General features: G+C 52.6%; 1 protein-coding gene across 1 annotated transcript in view; it reads right to left on the reverse strand.

Moving 5' to 3' along the window:
• The window catches only part of IFT172 (intraflagellar transport 172), a 619,018-nt gene that overhangs the window by 341,752 nt on the left and 252,210 nt on the right, over positions 1–25,056 (reverse strand). The window contains exons 18-19 of the mRNA XM_068279802.1: positions 10,533–10,640; positions 114–198 (exon numbers count right to left, since the gene is read on the reverse strand). Of these exons, the coding sequence (XP_068135903.1) occupies positions 114–198; positions 10,533–10,640 (193 nt within the window). The remainder of the gene's footprint in view (positions 1–113; positions 199–10,532; positions 10,641–25,056) is intronic.

Genomic DNA, 25,056 nt, shown 5'->3' on the forward strand with positions numbered 1-25,056 from the left:
CTGGAGCTAAAGCTTTGTGGTACCACAACCTCAGCACCAATCTGTAGGTGTAGGTTCATTGACCCGCCTCCTTTCCCTTCCCATGGTGCATCTCATGCAGCCATCATACTCACATATTCAGCCGCCAGCTGCTCTGCCATCTCTCTGGTCTCCCGCAGGAACCTAACCTTCGCCACATCTCCTAAGGCTGCAAAAGACCTGAAAAAAAAGGACAGAGCAGTCAGAGACCATACACAACTCACCCAACCTACCCTTCCCCCAATGTAATCTCTCCAACCCACAACCATCGCATTGCCAAATATCCAGCCTAACCTTCCCCCAACCTACCCTTCCCCCAATGTAATCTCTCCAACCCACAACCATCGCATTGCCAAATATCAAACCTAACCTTCCCCCAACCTACCCTTCCCCCAATGTAATCTCTCCAACCCTCAGCCATCACAATGCCAAATATCCAACCTAACCTTCCCCCAACCTACCCTTCCCCCAATGTAATCTCTCCAACCCACAACCATCGCATTGCCAAATATCCAACCTAACCTTCCCCCAATGTAATCTCTCCAACCCACAACCATCACAATCTCAAATATCCAACCTAACCTTCCCCCAACCTACCCTTCCCCCAATATAATCTCTCCAACCCACAACCATCACAATCTCAAATATCCAACCTAACCTTCCCCCAACCTACCCTTCCCCCAATATAATCTCTCCAACCCTCAGCCATCACAATGCCAAATATCCAGCCTAACCTTCCCCCAACCTACCCTTCCCCCAATGTAATCTCTCCAACCCACAACCATCACAATGCCAAATATCCAACCTAACCTTCCCCCAATGTAATCTCTCCAACCCACAACCATCACAATCTCAAATATCCAACCTAACCTTCCCCCAACCTACCCTTCCCCCAATGTAATCTCTCCAACCCACAACCATCGCAATGCCAAATATCCAGCCTAACCTTCCCCCAACCTACCCTTCCCCCAATGTAATCTCTCCAACCCACAACCATCGCAATGCCAAATATCCAGCCTAACCTCCCCCCAACCTACCCTTCCCCCAATGTAATCTCTCCAACCCTCAGCCATCACAATGCCAAATATCCAACCTACCCTTCCCCCAAGAGGATCCAATGTAATCTCTCCAACCCACAACCATTGCAATCTCAAATATCCAGCCTAACCTTCCCCCAATGTAATCTCTCCAACCCACAACCATCGCAATGCCAAATATCCAACCTACCCTTTCCCCAACCTACCCTTCCCCCAATGTAATCTCTCCAACCCTCAGCCATCACAATGCCAAATATCCAACCTACCCTTCCCCCAAGAGGATCCAATGTAATCTCTCCAACCCACAACCATCGCAATGCCAAATATCCAACCTACCCTTCCCCCAAGAGGATTCAATGTAATCTCTCCAACCCACAACAATCCCAATGCCAAATATTCAACCTACCCTTCCCCCAAGAGGATCCAATGTAATCTCTCCAACCCACAACCATCGCAATGCCAAATATCCAACCTACCCTTCCCCCAAGAAGATCCAATGTAATCTCTCCAACCTTCAACAATCCCAATGCCAAATATCCAACTTACCCTTCCCCCAAGAGGATCCAATGTAATCTCTCCAACCCACAACCATCGCAATGCCAAATATCCAACTTACCCTTCCCCCAAGAGGATCCAATGTAATCTCTCCAACCCACAACCATCGCAATGCCAAATATCCAACCTACCCTTCCCCCAAGAGGATCCAATGTAATCTCTCCAACCCACAACCATCGCAATGCCAAATATCCAACCTACTCTTCACCCAAGAGGATCCAATGTAATCTCTCCAATTCACAACCATCGCAATGCCAAATATCCCACCTACCCTTCCCCCAAGAGGATCCAATGTAATCTCTCCAACCCACAACTATCGCAATGCCAAATATCCAACCTACCCTTCCCCCAAGAGGATCCAATGTAATCTCTCCAACCCACAACCATCGCAATGCCAAATATCCAACCTACCCTTCCCCCAAGAGGATCCAATGTAATCTCTCCAACCCACAACCATCACAATGCCAAATATCCAACATACCCTTCCCCCAAGAAGATCCAATGTAGTCTCTCCAACCCACAACCATCACAATGCCAAATATCCAACCTACCCTTCCCCAAGAAGATCCAATGTAATCTCTACAACCCACAACCATCGCAATGCCAAATATCCAACCTAGCCTTCCCCCAAGAGGATCCAATGTAATCTATCCAACCTTCAACAATCCCAATGCCAAATATCCAACCTACCCTTCCCCCAAGAGGATCCAATGTAGTCTCTCCAACCCACAACCATCACAATGCCAAATATCCAACCTACCCTTCCCCCAAGAAGATCCAATGTAATCTCTACAACCCACAACCATCGCAATGCCAAATATCCAACCTAGCCTTCCCCCAAGAGGATCCAATGTAATCTCTCCAACCTTCAACAATCCCAATGCCAAATATCCAACCTACCCTTCCCCCAATAGGATCCAATGTAGTCTCTCCAACCCACAACCATCACAATGCCAAATATCCAACCTACCCTTCCCCCAAGAAAATCCAATGTAATCTCTCCAACCCACAACCATCGCAATGCCAAATATCCAACCTACCGTTCCCCCAAGAGGATCCAATGTAGTCTCTCCAACCCACAACCATCACAATGCCAAATATCCAACCTACCCTTCCCCCAAGAAGATCCAATGTAATCTCTACAACCCACAACCATCGCAATGCCAAATATCCAACCTAGCCTTCCCCAAGAGGATCCAATGTAATCTCTCCAACCTTCAACAATCCCAATGCCAAATATCCAACCTACCCTTCCCCCAAGAGGATCCAATGTAGTCTCTCCAACCCACAACCATCACAATGCCAAATATCCAACCTACCATCCTCCAATGTAATCTCTCCAACCCACAACCATCTCAATGCCAAATATCCAACCTACCCTTTGTGAGAACTAGCGGGACCGCTGCCGCCGCGCTGGGCAGCATGGCGGCGGTCTCCGCTTCCCAGCTGGCTGACTCCGTCACTCGTGCGGAGCAGCCGGCACACTCTGCGCGGGACACCGCCGCCGCGACTGGCGACACGGCGGCGGGTCTCGCATGGCGGCAGGTGAAATTCTCTCCGCAAGCGGACCCGGGGCCTGGCCTCTCCACTTCTCAGAGGCAAAGGGTCGCACGCGCGCGTGCTAGGAGGCAGGACTTTTACCTCCTACGTAGGAGGCTCAGCTGACTCACTAGTCAGCTGACCTCAGGAGGTGTCCTGATTGGTTGGGGCTCTGGGGCGGCGCTGAGTAGCTCTCTAGCTACAAATACAACTTGCCTGTCAGTAGCAAGTTGTCTGCTGTCGTGAATACACTGTTGTGTTAGCGCTCAGACCTTAGTGCAGTTCCCTGGTGTTGATACTAAGGATTTCACACCTTAGTTTAGGAATATTATTGTATATTGATCTGTGTTTTGACTCTGGCTATCCCTGACTACTCTATCTCTTGCTGATCTTGTACCTTTGCCTATCTGATCCTTGTTGCCGACCTCTGCCCGTTTACCGATTACTCTTCTGTCTTCGGCTCCTGTACTGCCGCCGTCATCTCTGTTGCCGAACCCTTGCCTGTCTGACCTTTCTCCCTTCAGTGGAACTTCTCCCACTGGAGGGTTATCTCTGAGGCTTGCCTCTCCGAGACGCCTGCCCCAAGCAGACGATTGCTGCTAGGGGTCGAGATTCCTCACTCTGCCTGGTTAGAGGATCTCACGCACGGGATTCCCATTCAGAGGTAACCACACCTCTGAGGAATTACCGTGAGGTGGATATTTCCACACTTCTGTGATATTACTGTCTTTATTGTGTTACTTTTGCTGTCGTGCCCAGAGGTTAGCAATATATCTGTATTATCGGTGATTCTGCAGATCACCAATAATCGGGTATACAGTATATCTGCATTCTTGGTGATACTGCAGATCACTAATAATCAGATTCTCTCTGTGTGCTAACATATATCATGACACCCTTCTACCAAGAGGATCCAATGTAATCTCTCCAACCCACAACCATCCCAATGCCAAATATCCAACCTACCCTTCCCCCAACCTACCATCCCCCATAGTAATCTCTCCAACCCACAACCATCACAATGTAATCTCTCCAACACACAACCATCCCAATGCCAAATATCCAACCTACCGTTCCCCCAACCTACCATCCCCCAATGTAATCTCTCCAACCCACAACCATCGCAATGCCAAATAACCAACCTACCCTTCCCCCAAGAGGATCCAACGTAATCTCTCCAACCCACAACCATCGCAATGCCAAATAACCAACCTACCCTTCCCCCAAGAGGATCCAACGTAATCTCTCCAACCCACAACAATCCCAATGCCAAATAACCAACCTACCCTTCCCCCAAGAAGATCCAATGTAATCTCTCCAGCCCACAACCATCACAATGCCAAATATCCAACCTACCCTTCCCCCAAGAGGATCCAATGTAATCTCGCCAACCCACCTCACAGTGGGGGTGAGTTCCCTGGAGGTTAGAGGTCCAGGGCTTGCCCACACTTCCCGCTAGGTATCGCATGGTGGTTTGGGGGCCCCGGCCAGTGAGAGAGACTGAGCCCCCCGGCTGTCATGCGGACCAGTGTTTGTGATTGTATACCTACCTCGAACAGGAATACAACCCCCCCCACCCCCCCCCCCCGGCCACCCCAACAATAATAATCCAACTGTACACAAAGCATTTCAATTACAATCTACCCCTCCCGCAACAATACGAATCAATTACTATTCTACCTCCCCCTCCCCCAATAATCCCAATCTAACTCTACACAAAGCAATTCAATTCCAATTTACCCCTCCCCCAACAATCCAAATCTACTCCTCCCCCAACTATCCCAATTCAATTCTACACAACGCATTTCCAATCTACCCCCTCTCCACACACACACTGTACACACACTGTACACACACACACTGTACACACATTGTACACACACACACACACACTGTACACACACTGTACACACATTGTACACACACACACTGTACACACACACTGTACACACACACACACACACACTGTACACACACACACACACACACAGTACACACACTGTACACACACTGTACACACACTGTACACACACACACAGTACATACACTGTACACACACTGTACACACACAGTACACACACTCACTGTACACACACACACACACACTGTACACACACACACACACACACTGTACACACACACACTGTACACACACACACACACACACTGTACACACAGTATACACACACACACACTGTACACACACTATACACACATTGTACACACACTGTACACACACACACACACACACACACACACACACACACACAGTACACACACACACACAGTACACACACACACACACACACACACAGTACACACACTGTACACACACACTGTACACACACACTGTACACACACTGTACACACACTGTACACACACTGTACACACACTGTACACACACACACTGTACACACACTGTACACACACACACACACTGTACACACACTGTACACACACACACACACACACACACTGTACACACACACACACTGTACACACACTATACACACACACTGTACACACACACACACACACACACACACTGTACACACACACACACACTCTCTGTACACACACACACACACGATCCCAATCAAACTCTACACAATGCACTTAAGTCCAATATACCTTCCCCACACAATCCCAATCACACGCTCCAAAGAAATTCAATTCTAATATACCCTTCCCCAATAATCCCAATCCAACAGTACAAAAAAATGCAGCGATCCTAGCCCCGCCCAGCAGCCATGCAGTGATACTGCCCCTCCCAGCAGCCATGCAGTGATACTGCCCCCCCCCCCCCTCCCAGCAGCCATGCAGTGATCCTAGCCTACCCAGCAGTCATGGAGTGATCTTTAGCTGCCCAGCAGGTATGCAGTGATCCTAGCCCTGCCCAGCAGGTATGCAGTGATCCCAGCCCCATACAGCAGTGATACTGCCCCCCCTCCCAGCAGCCATGCAGTGATACTGCCCCCCCCCCCCCCTCCTAGCAGCCATGCAGTGATACTGCCCCCCTCCCAGAAGCCATGCAGTGATACTGCCCCCCCCCCCAGCAGTCATGCAGTGATCCTAGCCCTGCCCAGCAGGTATACAGTGATCCTAGCCTACCCAGCAGGTATGCAGTGATCCTAACCCCGCCCAGCAGGTATGCAGTGATCCTAGCCCCACCCAGCAGCCATGCAGTGATACTGCCCCCCCTCCAAGCAGCCATGCAGTGATACTGCCCCCCCCCTCCCAGCAGTCATGCAGTGATCCTAGCCTACCCAGCAGGTATGCAGTGATCCTAGCCCCGCCCAGCAGTCATGTAGTGATACTGGCCCGACCCAGCAGGCACACAGTGATCCTAGCCCCCCCGTCCAGCAGCCACGCAGTGATACTGGCCCAGTCCAGAAGGTATGCAGTGATCCTAGCCCCTCCCAGCAGTCATGCAGTGATACTGGCCCAGTCCAGCAGGTATCCAGTGATCTAGCCCCGCCCAGCAGTCATGCAGTGATACTTGCCCAGTCCAGCAGGTATGCAGTGATCCTAGCCCCGCCCAGCAGCCATGCAGTGGTCCTAGCCCCCCCGCCCAGCAGCCATCCTAGCCCCCCCCCCCCCCCGCCCAGCTGTCATGCAGTGATCCTAGCCCCGTCCAGCAGTCATGCAGTGATACTGGCCCTGCCTAGCAGCCATGCAGTGATACTGCCCCCCCTCCCAGCAGTCATGCAGTGATCCTAGCCCCGCCCAGCAGTCATGCAGTGATCCTAGCCCCGCCCAGCAGTCATGCAGTGATCCTAGCCCCACCCAGCAGTCATGCAGTGATCCTAGCCCCGTCCAGCAGTCATGCAGTGATACTGGCCCTGCCTAGCAGTCATGCAGTGATACAGGCCCTGTGACGTGATACGCAAGTGACGCAAATGCTGAGAGTGTGGTATAGAGGGACTTAGAAGTAGGGCGTCCCCAGAGAGCCTGGTTACAGGAAGACCAAGAGGTCTTGCCCTCTCTCCCAGGGATAACCGCCTAGAGCAGAGAAGGTGTGTGAGCACGAGCATCGAAAAGTGAAACCTACAGAAAAGAAACCAGGTGCTTCTGGGTTCAGAAGCTGGGATCTGCGGATCAAGCCATTTTAGGGGGGATTGTTATAATTTAAGTAGGCCTCAGTTATTTGGACTGAGTTTTAGGTAAAAGGCTTGTTCGCAGAATATACCTTTAAATAGAGGTTTTCGTGCTGCAGGCAGAAGCATCTCAGTGTCTGCTTGAAGCAGATGAATAACAAGCAGATACTGAGAAGATGTTCCTGAAGGAAGGCCACAGGCCTACACTGCCCCAGACAAATGGACTACGAGAACAATCAACATAGGCCATATTTACAAAATATCACATTCCTGTATGTAAGTGAAAGGCAGCATGGAATATTAATCGAGTAGGTGGGTGTTATGACATCACGAGGGGTCTAAGCCAATAGTCGGTTCTGGGGGATGGCTAAGATGAGGTCACATATAACTCTTTCCTAGTCAGTATTAAAGGGCTGGATGGGCCGGCAGGGCGCATTCTTATTCCTACTTTCATGCTCTCTATCTGCTGACTGGACCACCTAATTATTTCCTTCTTTATGTAATCTGATATAATGTATGCTGTACATAGGTAGTCTAGATGTAACGTAGGATAGACATAAAGAGGACCTGATTATCTTCAGCAGGAAGGTAATCACGCAGCTGTAACGCAAGGCAAGGCTCTGCTTGGCTAAGATATGACGAACTGTATCTGTATATCTGTTTCCTGAATAAACTACTTGTCTATTGAAGAAGCCTGAGAACGGTCTATCTCCTATAATGCTTGCTGTGTGGAGTCAAGTTATCTCACAGTCTGTGAGGTGCAATTCTACGAAGTTTCTGGTGTCGAAGCAAAAAGGTGAATTACAACACCCAGCAGGTATGCAGTGATCCTAGCCCCGCCCAGCAGCCATGCAGTGATACTGGCCCTGCCCAGCAGCGATACTGGCCCTGCCCAGCAGCCATGCAATGATACTGCCCCCCCCTTCCCAGCAGTCATGCAGTGATACTGGCCCTGCCTAGCAGCCATGCAGTGATACTGCCCCCCCCCCCCCCCTCCCAGCAGTCATGCAGTGATACTGGCCCGGCCCAGCAGGTATGCAGTGATCTTAGCCTGCCCAGCAGCCATGCAGTGATACTGGCCCTGCCCAGCAGCGATACTGGCCCTGCCCAGCAGCCATGCAATGATACTGTCCCCCCTTCCCAGCAGTCATGCAGTGATCCTAGCCCCGCCCACAAGTCATGCAGTGATACTGGCCCTGCCCAGCAGGTATGCAGTGATCCTAGCCTGCCCAGCAGCCATGCAGTGATATTGGCCCTGCCCAGCAGTTATGCAGTGATCCTAGCCCCGCCCAGCAGTCATGCAGTGATACTGGCTCTGCTCAGAATGTATGCAAGGATCCTAGCCCCGCCCAGCTGTCATGCAGTGATACTGGCCCTGCCCAGCATGTATGCAGTGATCCTAGCCCCGCCCAGCAGTCCTGCAGTGTGCTGGACCTGCCCAGCATGAATGCAGTGATCCTAGCCCTGCCCAGCAGTCATGCAGTGATACTGGCCCTGTCCAGCAGGTATGCAGTGATCCTAGCCCCGCCCAGCAGTCCTGCAGTGTGCTGGACCTGCCCAGCATGAATGCAGTGATCCTAGCCCCGCCCAGCAGTCATGCAGTGATACTGGCCCAGCAGGAATGCAGTGATCCTAGCCCCGCCCAGCAGTCATGCAGTGATACTGGCCCAGCAGGAATGCAGTGATCCTAGCCCCGCCCAGCAGGGATGCATTGATCCTAGCCCCGCCCAGCAGTCATGGAGTGATATTGGCCCTGCCCAGCAGGGATGCAGTGATCCTAGCCCCGTCCAGCAATCATGGAGTGATACTGGCCCTGCCCAGCAGGTATACAGTGATCCTAGCCCCGCCCAGCAGGTATGCAGTGATCCTAGCCCCGCCCAGCAGTTATGCAGTGATCCTAGCCACGCCCAGCAGGTATACAGTGACCATAGCCCCGCCCAGCAGGTATGCAGTGATCCTAGCCCCACCCAGCAGTCATGGAGTGATACTGGCCCTGCCCAGCAGGTATACACTGATCCTAGCCCTGCCCAGCAGGTATACAGTGATCAAAGCCCCGCCCAGCAGGCATGCAGCGATACTGGCCCTGCCCAGCAGGGATGCAGTGATCCTAGCCCCGTCCAGCAGTCATGGAGTGATACTGGCCCAGCCTAGCAGGTATACAGTGACCCTAGCCCCACCCAGCAGGTATACAGTGATCCTAACCCCGCCCAGCAGGTATGCAGTGATCCTAACCCCGCCCAGCAGTCATGCAGTGATACTGGCCCTGCCCAGCAGGTATGCAGTGATCCTAGCCCCGCCCAGCAGGTATGCAGTGATCCTAGCCCCGCCCAGCAGTTATGCAGTGATCCTAGCCCCACCCAGCAGGTATAAAGTGACCCAAGCCCCGCCCAGCAGGTATGCAATGATCCTAGCCCCGCCCAGCAGTCATGGAGTGATACTGGCCCAGCCTAGCAGGTATACAGTGATCCTAGCCCCGCCCAGCAGTCATGGGGCTTGATTCACAAAGCGGTGCTAACTGTTAGCACGCCTGTGAAAACCCCCTTAGCACGTCTAAAAATGAGCTTTTCGCGCACAAAACTTTACGCGCATAAAGTTTTACGCGCGTAAAACTTTATGCGCGCACTGCACAAGCCTATGGGACTTTGCGCGCGCAAAACTTTGTGTGCGGTACTTAGCGCGCGATCTGATTCAGAAATCCGGTGCTAACCTACTTAGCACCCTGGTTAGACGTGCTAGACGTGTTAAGTAGGTTAGCACCGCTTTGTGAATCAAGCCCTAGGAGTGATACTGGCCCAGGCCAGCAATCATGCAGTGATCCTAGCCCCGCCCAGCAGTTATGCAGTGATCCTAGCCCCGCCCAGCAGTCATGCAGTGATACTGGCCCAGTCCAGCAGTTATGCAGTGATCCTAGCCCCGCCCAGCAGTCATGCAGTGATATTGGCCCTGCCCTACAGGTATGCAGTGATCCAAGCCCCGCCCAGCAGGGATGCAGTGATCCTAGCCCCGCCCAGCAGTCATGAAGTGATACTGGCCCTGCCCAGCAGGTATATGGTGACCCTAGCCCCGCCCAGCTGGTATGCAGTGATCCTAGCCCCGTCCAGCAGTCATGCAGTGATACTGGCCCTGCCCTGCAGGTATGCAGTGACCCTAGCACCGCCCAGCAGGTATACAGTGATCCTAGCCCCGCCCAGCAGGTATACAGTGATGCAACACACCCAGAAGTCATGCAGTGATCTTGGCTCCACCCACTTATTGCCCCATTACTGTAAATTCATGATCACCTACCTCTGTGCCACATGAAGGTAGCGAGCCTCTAGTGCCAGTTTGCTCAGTGTCTTCCACATAGATTCTGTCTCCTCGGACATCTCCAGCGTCTCCAGGTACAACGAAGCTCTGAACACAAGACATTACATATCACAGAAGGGCACAGAGCACCCAGGACAGCAGCAACACACACCACAAGACATTACATATCACAGAAGGGCACAGAGCACCCAGGGCAGCAGCAGCAACACACACCACAAGGCATTACATATCACAGAAGGGCACAGAGCACCCAGGACAGCAGCAGCACACACCACAAGGCATTACATATCACAGAAGGGCACAGAGCACCCAGGGCAGCAGCAGCAACACACACCACAAGACATTACATATCACAGAAGGGCACAGAGCACCCAGGGCAGCAGCAGCACACACCACAAGACATTACATATCACAGAAGGGCACAGAGCACCCAGGGAAGCAGCAGCAGCACACACCACAAGGCATTACATATCACAGAAGGGCACAGAGCACCCAGGGCAGCAGCAACACACACCACAAGACATTACATATCACAGAAGTGCACAGAGCACCCAGGGCAGCAGCAGCACACACCACAAGACATTACATATCACAGAAGGGCACAGAGCACCCAGGGCAGCAGCAGCACACACCACAAGACATTACATATCACAGAAGGGCACAGAGCACCCAGGGCAGCAGCAGCACACACCACAAGACATTACATATCACAGAAGGGCACAGAGCACCCAGGGCAGCAGCAGCACACACCACAAGGCATTACATATCACAGAAGGGCACAGAGCACCCAGGGCAGCAGCAGCACACACCACAAACACACACCACAAGACATTACATATCACAGAAGGGCACAGAGCACCCAGGGCAGCAGCAACACACACCACAAGACATTACATATCACAGAGGGGCACAGAGCACCCAGGGCAGCAGCAGCACACACCACAAGACATTACATATCACAGAAGGGCACAGAGCACCCAGGGCAGCAGCAGCACACACCACAAGACATTACATATCACAGAAGGGCACAGAGCACCCAGGGCAGCAGCAACACACACCACAAGGCATTACATATCACAGAAGGGCACAGAGCACCCAGGGCAGCAGCAACACACACCACAAGGAATTACATATCACAGAAGGGCACAGAGCACCCAGGGCAGCAGCAGCACACACCACAAGGCATTACATATCACAGAAGGGCACAGAGCACCCAGGGCAGCAGCAACACACACCACAAGACATTACATATCACAGAAGGGCACAGAGCACCCAGGGCAGCAGCAACACACACCACAAGACATTACATATCACAGAAGGGCACAGAGCACCCAGGGCAGCAGCAGCACACACCACAAGACATTACATATCACAGAAGGGCACAGAGCACCCAGGGCAGCAGCAGCACACACCACAAGACATTACATATCACAGAAGGGCACAGAGCACCCAGGGCAGCAGCAACACACACCACAAGGCATTACATATCACAGAAGGGCACAGAGCACCCAGGGCAGCAGCAGCACACACCACAAGACATTACATATCACAGAAGGGCACAGAGCACCCAGGGCAGCAGCAGCACACACCACAAGACATTACATATCACAGAAGGGCACAGAGCACCCAGGGCAGCAGCAGCAACACACACCACAAGACATTACATATCACAGAAGGGCACAGAGCACCCAGGGCAGCAGCAGCAGCACACACCACAAGGCATTACATATCACAGAAGGGCACAGAGCACCCAGGGCAGCAGCAACACACACCACAAGACATTACATATCACAGAAGGGCACAGAGCACCCATGGCAGCAGCAACACACACCACAAGGCATTACATATCACAGAAGGGCACAGAGCACCCAGGGCAGCAGCAACACACACCACAAGACATTACATATCACAGAAGGGCACAGAGCACCCAGGGCAGCAGCAGCACACACCACAAGACATTACATATCACAGAAGGGCACAGAGCACCCAGGGCAGCAGCAGCAACACACACCACAAGACATTACATATCACAGAAGGGCACAGAGCACCCAGGGCAGCAGCAGCAGCACACACCACAAGGCATTACATATCACAGAAGGGCACAGAGCACCCAGGGCAGCAGCAGCACACACCACAAGACATTACATATCACAGAAGGGCACAGAGCACCCATGGCAGCAGCAACACACACCACAAGACATTACATATCACAGAAGGACACAGAGCACCCAGGACAGCAGCAGCACACACCACAAGACATTACATATCACAGAAGGGCACAGATCACCCAGGGCAGCAGCAGCACACACCACAAGGCATTACATATCACAGAGGGGCACAGAACACCCAGGGCAGCAGCAGCAACACACACCACAAGACATTACATATCACAGAAGGGCACAGAGCACCCAGGGCAGTAACAACACACACCACAAGACATTACATATCACAGAAGGGCACAGAGCACCCAGGGCAGCAGCAGCAGCACACACCACAAGACATTACATATCACAGAAGGGCACAGAGCACCCAGGGCAGCAGCAGCACACACCACAAGACATTACATATCACAGAAGGGCACAGAGCACCCAGGGCAGCAGCAGCAACACACACCACAAGACATTACATATCACAGAAGGGCACAGAGCACCCAGGGCAGCAGCAGCAACACACACCACAAGACATTACATATCACAGAAGGGCACAGAGCACCCAGGGCAGTAACAACACACACCACAAGACATTACATATCACAGAAGGGCACAGAGCACACAGGGCAGCAGCAACACACACCACAAGACATTACATATCACAGAAGGGCACAGAACACCCAGGGCAGCAGCAGCACACACCACAAGACATTACATATCACAGAAGGGCACAGAGCACCCAGGGCAGCAGCAACACACACCACAAGACATTACATATCACAGAAGGGCACAGAGCACCCAGGGCAGCAGCAGCAACACACACCACAAGACATTACATATCACAGAAGGGCACAGAGCACCCAGGGCAGCAGCAACACACGCCACAAGACATTACATATCACAGAAGGGCACAGAGCACTCAGGGCAGCAGCAGCACACACCACAAGGCATTACATATCACAGAAGAGCACAGAGCACCCAGGACAGCAGCAACACACACCACAAGGCATTACATATCACAGAAGGGCACAGAGCACCCAGGGCAGCAGCAGCACACACCACAAGGCATTACATATCACAGAAGGGCACAGAGCACCCAGGGCTGCAGCAGCAACACACACCACAAGACATTACATATCACAGAAGGGCACAGAGCACCCAGGACAGCAGCAGCACACACCACAAGACATTACATATCACAGAAGGGCACAGAGCACCCAGGGAAGCAGCAGCACACACCACAAGACATTACATATCACAGAAGGGCACAGATCACCCAGGGCAGCAGCAGCAACACACGCCACAAGACATTACATATCACAGAAGGGCACAGAGCACTCAGGGCAGCAGCAGCACACACCACAAGACATTACATATCACAGAAGGGCACAGAGCACCCAGGACAGCAGCAACACACACCACAAGACATTACATATCACAGAAGGGCACAGAGCACCCAGGGCAGCAGCAGCACACACCACAAGGCATTACATATCACAGAAGGGCACAGAGCACCCAGGGCAGCAGCAGCAGCACACACCACAAGAAATTACATATCACAGAAGGGCACAGAGCACCCAGGGCAGCAGCAGCAACACACACCACAAGGCATTACATATCACAGAAGGGCACAGAACACCCAGGGCAGCAGCAACACACACCACAAGACATTACATATCACAGAAGGGCACAGAACACCCAGGGCAGCAGCAGCACACACCACAAGGCATTACATATCACAGAAGGGCACAGAGCACCCAGGGCAGCAGCAACACACACCACATGGCATTACATATCACAGAAGGGCACAGAGCACCCAGGGCAGCAGCAACACACACCACAAGGCATTACATATCACAGAAGGGCACAGAGCACCCAGGGCAGCAGCAGCACACACCACAAGGCATTACATATCACAGAAGGGCACAGAGCACCCAGGGCAGCAGCAGCACACACCACAAGACATTACATATCACAGAAGGGCACAGAGCACCCAGGGCAGCAGCAACACACACCACAAGACATTACATATCACAGAAGAGCACAGAGCACCCAGGGCAGCAGCAACACACACCACAAGACATTACATATCACAGAAGGGCACAGACCACCCAGGGCAGCAGCAACACACACCACAAGACATTACATATCACAGAAGGGCACAGAACACCCAGGACAGCAGCAGCACACACCACAAGACATTACATATCACAGAAGGGCACAGAGCACCCAGGGCAGCAGCAGCACACACCACAAGACATTACATATCACAGAAGGGCACAGAACACCCAGGGCAGCAGCAGCACACACACACCACAAGGCATTACATATCACAGAAGGGCACAGAGCACCCAGGGCAGCAGCAGCACACACACACCACAAGACATTACATATCACAGAAGGGCACAGAGCACCCAGGGCAGCAGCAACACACACCACAAGACATTACATATCACAGAAGGGCACAGAGCACCCAGGGCAGCAGCAACACACACCACAAGACATTACATATCACAGAAGGGCACAGACCACCCAGGGCAGCAGCAACACACACCACAAGACATTACATATCACAGAAGGGCACAGAGCACCCAGGGCAGCAGCAACACACACCACAAGACATTACATATCACAGAAGGGCACAGAGCACCCAGGGCAGCAGCAACACACACCACAAGACATTACATATCACAGAAGGGCACAGACCACCCAGGGCAGCAGCAACACACACCACAAGACATTACATATCACAGAAGGGCACAGAACACCCAGGACAGCAGCAGCACACACCACAAGACATTACATATCACAGAAGGGCACAGAGCACCCAGGGCAGCAGCAGCACACACCACAAGACATTACATATCACAGAAGGGCACAGAACACCCAGGGCAGCAGCAGCACACACACACCACAAGGCATTACATATCACAGAAGGGCACAGAGCACCCAGGGCAGCAGCAGCACACACACACCACAAGACATTACATATCACAGAAGGGCACAGAGCACCCAGGGCAGCAGCAACACACACCACAAGACATTACATATCACAGAAGGGCACAGAGCACCCAGGGCAGCAGCAACACACACCACAAGACATTACATATCACAGAAGGGCACAGACCACCCAGGGCAGCAGCAACACACACCACAAGACATTACATATCACAGAAGGGCACAGAGCACCCAGGGCAGCAGCAACACACACCACAAGACATTACATATCACAGAAGGGCACAGAACACCCAGGGCAGCAGCAACACACACCACAAGACATTACATATCACAGAAGGGCACAGAGCACCCAGGGCAGCAGCAGCACACACCACAAGACATTCCATATCACAGAAGGGCACAGAACACCCAGGGCTGCAGCAGCAGCACACACCACAACACATTACATATCACAGAAGGGCACAGACCACCCAGGGCAGCAGCAACACACACCACAAGGCATTACATATCACAGAAGGGCACAGAACACCCAGGGCAGCAGCAACACACACCACAAGGCATTACATATCACAGAAGGGCACAGAACACCCAGGGCAGCAGCAACACACACCACAAGACATTACATATCACAGAAGGGCACAGAGCACCCAGGGCAGCAGCAGCACACACCACAAGACATTCCATATCACAGAAGGGCACAGAGCACCCAGGGCTGCAGCAGCAGCACACACCACAAAACATTACATATCACAGAAGGGCACAGAGCACCCAGGGAAGCCGCAGCAACACACACCACAAGACATTACATATCACAGAAGGGCACAGAGCACCCAGGGCAGCAGCAACACACACCACAAGACATTACATATCACAGAAGGGCACAGAGCACCCAGGGCAGCAGCAACACACACCACAAGACATTACATATCACAGAAGGGCACAGAGCACCCAGGGCAGCAGCAGCAACACACACCACAAGACATTACATATCACAGAAGGGCACAGAGCACCCAGGGCAGCAGCAACACACACCACAAGACATTACATATCACAGAAGGGCACAGATCACCCAGGGCAGCAGCAGCACACACCACAAGGCATTACATATCACAGAAGGGCACAGAGCACCCAGGGCAGCAGCAGCAACACACACCACAAGACATTACATATCACAGAAGGGCACAGAACACCCAGGGCAGCAGCAACACACACCACAAGACATTACATATCACAGAAGGGCACAGAACACCCAGGGCAGCAGCAACACACACCACAAGACATTACATATCACAGAAGGGCACAGAGCACCCAGGGAAGCAGCAACACACACCACAAGACATTACATATCACAGAAGTGCACAAAGCACCCAGGGCAGCAGCAGCAACACACACCACAAGACATTACATATCACAGAAGGGCACAGAACACCCAGGTCAGCAGCAGCACACACCACAAGACATTACATATCATAGAAGGGCACAGAGCACCCAGGGCAGCAGCAACACACACCACAAGACATTACATATCACAGAAGGGCACAGATCACCCAGGGCAGCAGCAACACACACCACAAGGCATTACATATCACAGAGGGGCACAGAACACCCAGGGCAGCAGCAGCAACACACACCACAAGGCATTACATATCACAGAAGGGCACAGAGCACCCAGGGCAGCAGCAACACACACCACAAGACATTACATATCACAGAAGGGCACAGAGCACCCAGGGCAGCAGCAACACACACCACAAGGCATTACATATCACAGAAGGGCACAGAGCACCCAGGGCAGCAGCAACACACACCACAAGGCATTACATATCACAGAAGGGCACAGAGCACCCAGGGCAGCAGCAACACACACCACAAGGCATTACATATCACAGAAGGGCACAGAGCACCCAGGGCAGCAGCAGCACACACCACAAGGCATTACATATCACAGAAGGGCACAGAGCACCCAGGGCAGCAGCAGCACACACCACAAGACATTACATATCACAGAAGGGCACAGAGCACCCAGGGCAGCAGCAACACACACCACAAGACATTACATATCACAGAAGAGCACAGAGCACCCAGGGCAGCAGCAACACACGCCACAAGACATTACATATCACAGAAGGGCACAGAGCACCCAGGGCAGCAGCAACACACACCACAAGACATTACATATCACAGAAGGGCACAGAGCACCCAGGGCTGCAGCAGCAACACACACCACAAGACATTACATATCACAGAAGGGCACAGACCACCCAGGGCAGCAGCAACACACACCACAAGACATTACATATCACAGAAGGGCACAGAACACCCAGGACAGCAGCAGCACACACCACAAGACATTACATATCACAGAAGGGCACAGAGCACCCAGGGCAGCAGCAGCACACACCACAAGACATTACATATCACAGAAGGGCACAGAACACCCAGGGCAGCAGCAGCACATACACACCACAAGGCATTACATATCACAGAAGGGCACAGAGCACCCAGGGCAGCAGCAGCACACACACACCACAAGACATTACATATCACAGAAGGGCACAGAGCACCCAGGGCAGCAGCAACACACACCACAAGACATTACATATCACAGAAGGGCACAGAGCACCCAGGGCAGCAGCAACACACACCACAAGACATTACATATCACAGAAGGGCACAGACCACCCAGGGCAGCAGCAACACACACCACAAGACATTACATATCACAGAAGGGCACAGAGCACCCAGGGCAGCAGCAACACACACCACAAGACATTACATATCACAGAAGGGCACAGAACACCCAGGGCAGCAGCAACACACACCACAAGACATTACATATCACAGAAGGGCACAGAGCACCCAGGGCAGCAGCAGCACACACCACAAGACATTCCATATCACAGAAGGGCACAGAGCACCCAGGGCTGCAGCAGCAGCACACACCACAACACATTACATATCACAGAAGGGCACAGACCACCCAGGGCAGCAGCAACACACACACCACAAGGCATTACATATCACAGAAGGGCACAGAACACCTAGGGCAGCAGCAACACACACCACAAGGCATTACATATCACAGAAGGGCACAGAACACCCAGGGCAGCAGCAACACACACCACAAGACATTACATATCACAGAAGGGCACAGAGCACCCAGGGCAGCAGCAACACACACCACAAGACATTCCATATCACAGAAGGGCACAGAGCACCCAGGGCTGCAGCAGCAGCACACACCACAAAACATTACATATCACAGAAGGGCACAGAGCACCCAGGGAAGCCGCAGCAACACACACCACAAGACATTACATATCACAGAAGGGCACAGAGCACCCAGGGCAGCAGCAACACACACCACAAGACATTACATATCACAGAAGGGCACAGAGCACCCAGGGCAGCAGCAACACACACCACAAGACATTACATATCACAGAAGGGCACAGAGCACCCAGGGCAGCAGCAACACACACCACAAGACATTACATATCACAGAAGGGCACAGAGCACCCAGGGCAGCAGCAACACACACCACAAGACATTACATATCACAGAAGGGCACAGATCACCCAGGGCAGCAGCAGCACACACCACAAGGCATTACATATCACAGAAGGGCACAGAGCACCCAGGGCAGCAGCAGCAACACACACCACAAGACATTACATATCACAGAAGGGCACAGAACACCCAGGGCAGCAGCAACACACACCACAAGACATTACATATCACAGAAGGGCACAGAACACCCAGGGCAGCAGCAACACACACCACAAGACATTACATATCACAGAAGGGCACAGAGCACCCAGGGCAGCAGCAACACACACCACAAGACATTACATATCACAGAAGGGCACAGAACACCCAGGTCAGCAGCAGCACACACCACAAGACATTACATATCATAGAAGGGCACAGAGCACCCAGGGCAGCAGCAACACACACCACAAGACATTACATATCACAGAAGGGCACAGATCACCCAGGGCAGCAGCAACACACACCACAAGGCATTACATATCACAGAGGGGCACAGAACACCCAGGGCAGCAGCAGCAACACACACCACAAGGCATTACATATCACAGAAGGGCACAGAGCACCCAGGGCAGCAGCAACACACACCACAAGACATTACATATCACAGAAGGGCACAGAGCACCCAGGGCAGCAGCAACACACACCACAAGACATTACATATCACAGAAGGGCACAGAGCACCCAGGGCAGCAGCAACACACACCACAAGACATTACATATCACAGAAGGGCACAGAGCACCCAGGACAGCAGCAGCACACACCACAAGACATGACATATCACAGAAGGGCACAGAACACCCAGGGCAGCAGCAACACACACCACAAGACATTACATATCACAGAAGGGCACAGACCACCCAGGGCAGCAGCAACACACACCACAAGACATTACATATCACAGAAGGGCACAGAGCACCCAGGGCAGCAGCAGCAGCAGCACACACCACCAGACATTACATATCACAGAAGGGCACAGAACACCCAGGGCAGCAGCAGCACACACCACAAGACATTACATATCACAGAAGGGCACAGATCACCCAGGGCAGCAGCAGCACACACCACAAGACATTACATATCACAGAAGGGCACAGAGCACCCAGGGCTGCAGCAGCAACACACACCACAAGGCATTACATATCACAGAAGGGCACAGAACACCCAGGGCAGCAGCAACACACACCACAAGACATTACATATCACAGAAGGGCACAGATCACCCAGGGCAGCAGCAGCACACACCACAAGGCATTACATATCACAGAAGAGCACAGAGCACCCAGGGCAGCAGCAGCACACACCACAAGACATTACATATCACAGAAGGGCACAGAGCACCCAGGACAGCAGCAGCAACACACACCACAAGACATTACATATCACAGAAGGGCACAGAGCACCCAGGGCAGCAACAACACACACCACAAGACATTACATATCACAGAAGGGCACAGAGCACCCAGGGCAGCAGCAACACACACCACAAGACATTACATATCACAGAAGGGCACAGATCACCCAGGGCAGCAGCAGCAACACACACCACAAGACATTACATATCACAGAAGGGCACAGAGCACCCAGGACAGCAGCAACACACACCACAAGACATTACATATCACAGAAGGGCACAGAGCACCCAGGACAGCAGCAGCAACACACACCACAAGACATTACATATCACAGAAGGGCACAGAGCACCCAGGGCTGCAGCAGCAACACACACCACAAGGCATTACATCTCACAGAAGGGCACAGAGCACCCAGGGCAGCAGCAGCACACACCACAAGACATTACATATCACAGAAGGGCACAGAGCACACAGGACAGCAGCAGCAACACACACCACAAGACATTCCATATCACAGAAGGGCACAGAGCACCCAGGGCTGCAGCAGCAACACACACCACAAGACATTACATATCACAGAAGGGCACAGAGCACCCAGGGCAGCAGCAACACACACCACAAGACATTACATATCACAGAAGGGCACAGAGCACCCAGGACAGCAGCAGCAACACACACCACAAGGCATTACATCTCACAGAAGGGCACGGAGCACTCAGGGCAGCAGCAGCAACACACACCACAAGACATTACATATCACAGAAGGGCACAGAGCACCCAGGGCAGCAGCAACACACACCACAAGACATTACATATCACAGAAGGGCACAGAGCACCCAGGACAGCAGCAGCAACACACACCACAAGGCATTACATCTCACAGAAGGGCACAAAGCACCCAGGGCAGCAGCAACACACACCACAAGACATTACATATCACAGAAGGGCACAGAGCACCCAGGGCAGCAGCAACACACACCACAAGACATTCCATATCACAGAAGGGCACAGAGCACCCAGGGCTGCAGCAGCAACACACACCACAAGACATTACATATCACAGAAGGGCACAGAGCACCCAGGGCAGCAGCAACACACACCACAAGACATTACATATCACAGAAGGGCACAGAGCACCCAGGGCAGCAGCAACACACACCACAAGACATTACATATCACAGAGGGGCACAGAACACCCAGGGCAGCAGCAGCAGCACACACCACAAGGCATTACATATCACAGAAGGGCACAGAGTACCCAGGGCAGCAGCAACACACACCACAAGGCATTACATATCACAGAAGGGCACAGAGCACACAGGGCAGCAGCAACACACACCACAAGACATTACATATCACAGAAGGGCACAGAACACCCAGGGCAGCAGCAGCACACACCACAAGACATTACATATCACAGAAGGGCACAGAGCACCCAGGGCAGCAGCAACACACACCACAAGACATTACATATCACAGAAGGGCACAGACACCCAGGGCAGCAGCAACACACACCACAAGACATTACATATCACAGAAGGGCACAGAGCACCAGGGCAGCAGCAGCAACACACACCACAAGACATTACATATCACAGAAGGGCACAGAACACCCAGGGCAGCAGCAGCACACACCACAAGACATTACATATCACAGAAGGGCACAGAGCACCCAGGGCAGCAGCAGCACACACCACAAGACATTACATATCACAGAAGGGCACAGATCACCCAGGGCAGCAGCAGCAACACACACCACAAGACATTACATATCACAGAAGGGCACAGAACACCCAGGGCAGCAGCAACACACACCACAAGACATTACATATCACAGAAGGGCACAGAGCACCCAGGGCAGCAGCAGCACACGCCACAAGACATTACATATCACAGAAGGGCACAGAGCACCCAGGGCAGCAACAACACACACCACAAGACATTACATATCACAGAAGGGCACAGAGCACCCAGGGCAGCAGCAGCAACACACACCACAAGACATTACATATCACAGAAGGGCACAGAGCACCCAGGGCAGCAGCAGCACACACCACAAGACATTACATATCACAGAAGGGCACAGAGCACCCAGGGCAGCAGCAGCAACACACATCACAAGACATTACATATCACAGAAGGGCACAGAGCACCCAGGGCAGCAGCAACACACACACCACAAGACATTACATATCACAGAAGGGCACAGAGCACCCAGGACAGCAGCAACACACACCACAAGACATTACATATCACAGAAGGGCACAGAGCACCCAGGGCAGCAGCAACACACACCACAAGACATTACATATCACAGAAGGGCACAGAGCGCCCAGGGCAGCAGCAACACACACCACAAGACATTACATATCACAGAAGGGCACAGAGCACCCAGGAAAGCAGCAGCAACACACACCACAAGACATTACATATCACAGAAGGGCACAGAGCACCCAGGGCAGCAGCAGCACACACCACAAGACATTACATATCACAGAAGTGCACAGAGCACCCAGGGCAGCAGCAACACACACCACAAGACATTACATATCACAGAAGGGCACAGAACACCCAGGGCAGCAGCAGCACACACCACAAGGCATTACATATCACAGAAGGGCACAGAGCACAAAGGGCAGCAGCAACACACACCACAAGACATTACATATCACAGAAGGGCACAGAGCACCCAGGGCAGCAGCAACACACAGCACAAGACATTACATATCACAGAAGGGCACAGAGCACCCAGGGCAGCAGCAGCAACACACACCACAAGACATTACATATCACAGAAGGGCACAGAGCACCCAGGGCAGCAGCAGCAACACACACCACAAGGCATTACATCTCACAGAAGGGCACAGAGCACCCAGGGCAGCAGCAGCAACACACACCACAAGACATTACATATCACAGAAGGGCACAGAGCACCCAGGGCAGCAGCAACACACACCACAAGACATTACATATCACAGAAGGGCACAGAGCACCCAGGACAGCAGCAACACACACCACAAGACATTACATATCACAGAAGGGCACAGAGCACCCAGGGCAGCAGCAGCACAAACCACAAGACATTACATATCACAGAAGGGCACAGAGCACCCAGGGCAGCAGCAGCAACACACACCACAAGACATTACATATCACAGAAGGGCACAGAGCACCCAGGGCTGCAGCAACACACAGCACAAGACATTACATATCACAGAAGGGCACAGAGCACCCAGGGCAGCAGCAACACACACCACAAGGCATTACATATCACAGAAGGGCACAGAGCACCCAGGGCAGCAGCAACACACACCACAAGACATTACATATCACAGAAGGGCACAGAGCACCCAGGACAGCAGCAGCAGCACACACCACAAGACATTACATATCACAGAAGGGCACAGAGCACCCAGGGCTGCAGCAGCAACACACACCACAAGGCATTACATATCACAGAAGGGCACAGAGCACCCAGGGCAGCAGCAGCACAAACCACAAGACATTACATATCACAGAAGGGCACAGAGCACCCAGGGCAGCAGCAGCACACACCACAAGGCATTACATATCACAGAAGGGCACAGAGCACCCAGGGCAGCAGCAGCAACACCACAAGACATTACATATCACAGAAGGGCACAGAGCACCCAGGGCAGCAGCAGCAACACACACCACAAGACATTACATATCACAGAAGGGCACAGATCACCCAGGGCAGCAGCAACACACACCACAAGACATTACATATCACAGAAGGGCACAGAGCACCCAGGGCAGCAGCAACACACACCACAAGACATTACATATCACAGAAGGGCACAGAGCACCCAGGGCAGCAGCAGCACACACCACAAGACATTACATATCACAGAAGGGCACAGAGCACCCAGGGCAGCAGCAACACACACCACAAGCCATTACATATCACAGAAGGGCACAGAACACCCAGGGCAGCAGCAACACACACCACAAGACATTACATATCACAGAAGGGCACAGAGCACCCAGGGCAGCAGCAGCAACACACACCACAAGGCATTACATCTCACAGAAGGGCACAGAGCACCCAGGGCAGCAGCAACACACACCACAAGACATTACATATCACAGAAGGGCACAGAGCACACAGGGCAGCAGCAACACACACCCCAAGACATTACATATCACAGAAGGGCACAGAGCACCCAGGGCAGCAGCAACACACACCACAAGGCATTACATATCACAGAAGGGCACAGAGCACCCAGGGCAGCAGCAACACACACCACAAGACATTACATATCACAGAAGGGCACAGAGCACACAGGGCAGCAGCAACACACACCCCAAGACATTACATATCACAGAAGGGCACAGAGCACCCAGGGCAGCAGCAACACACACCACAAGACATTACATATCACAGAAGGGCACAGAGCACCCAGGGCAGCAGCAGCACACACCACAAGGCATTACATATCACAGAAGGGCACAGAGCACCCAGGGCA

This window comes from Hyperolius riggenbachi, chromosome 4 (genome assembly GCF_040937935.1).
Source record: "Hyperolius riggenbachi isolate aHypRig1 chromosome 4, aHypRig1.pri, whole genome shotgun sequence".
NCBI classification, from domain to species: domain Eukaryota; kingdom Metazoa; phylum Chordata; class Amphibia; order Anura; family Hyperoliidae; genus Hyperolius; species Hyperolius riggenbachi.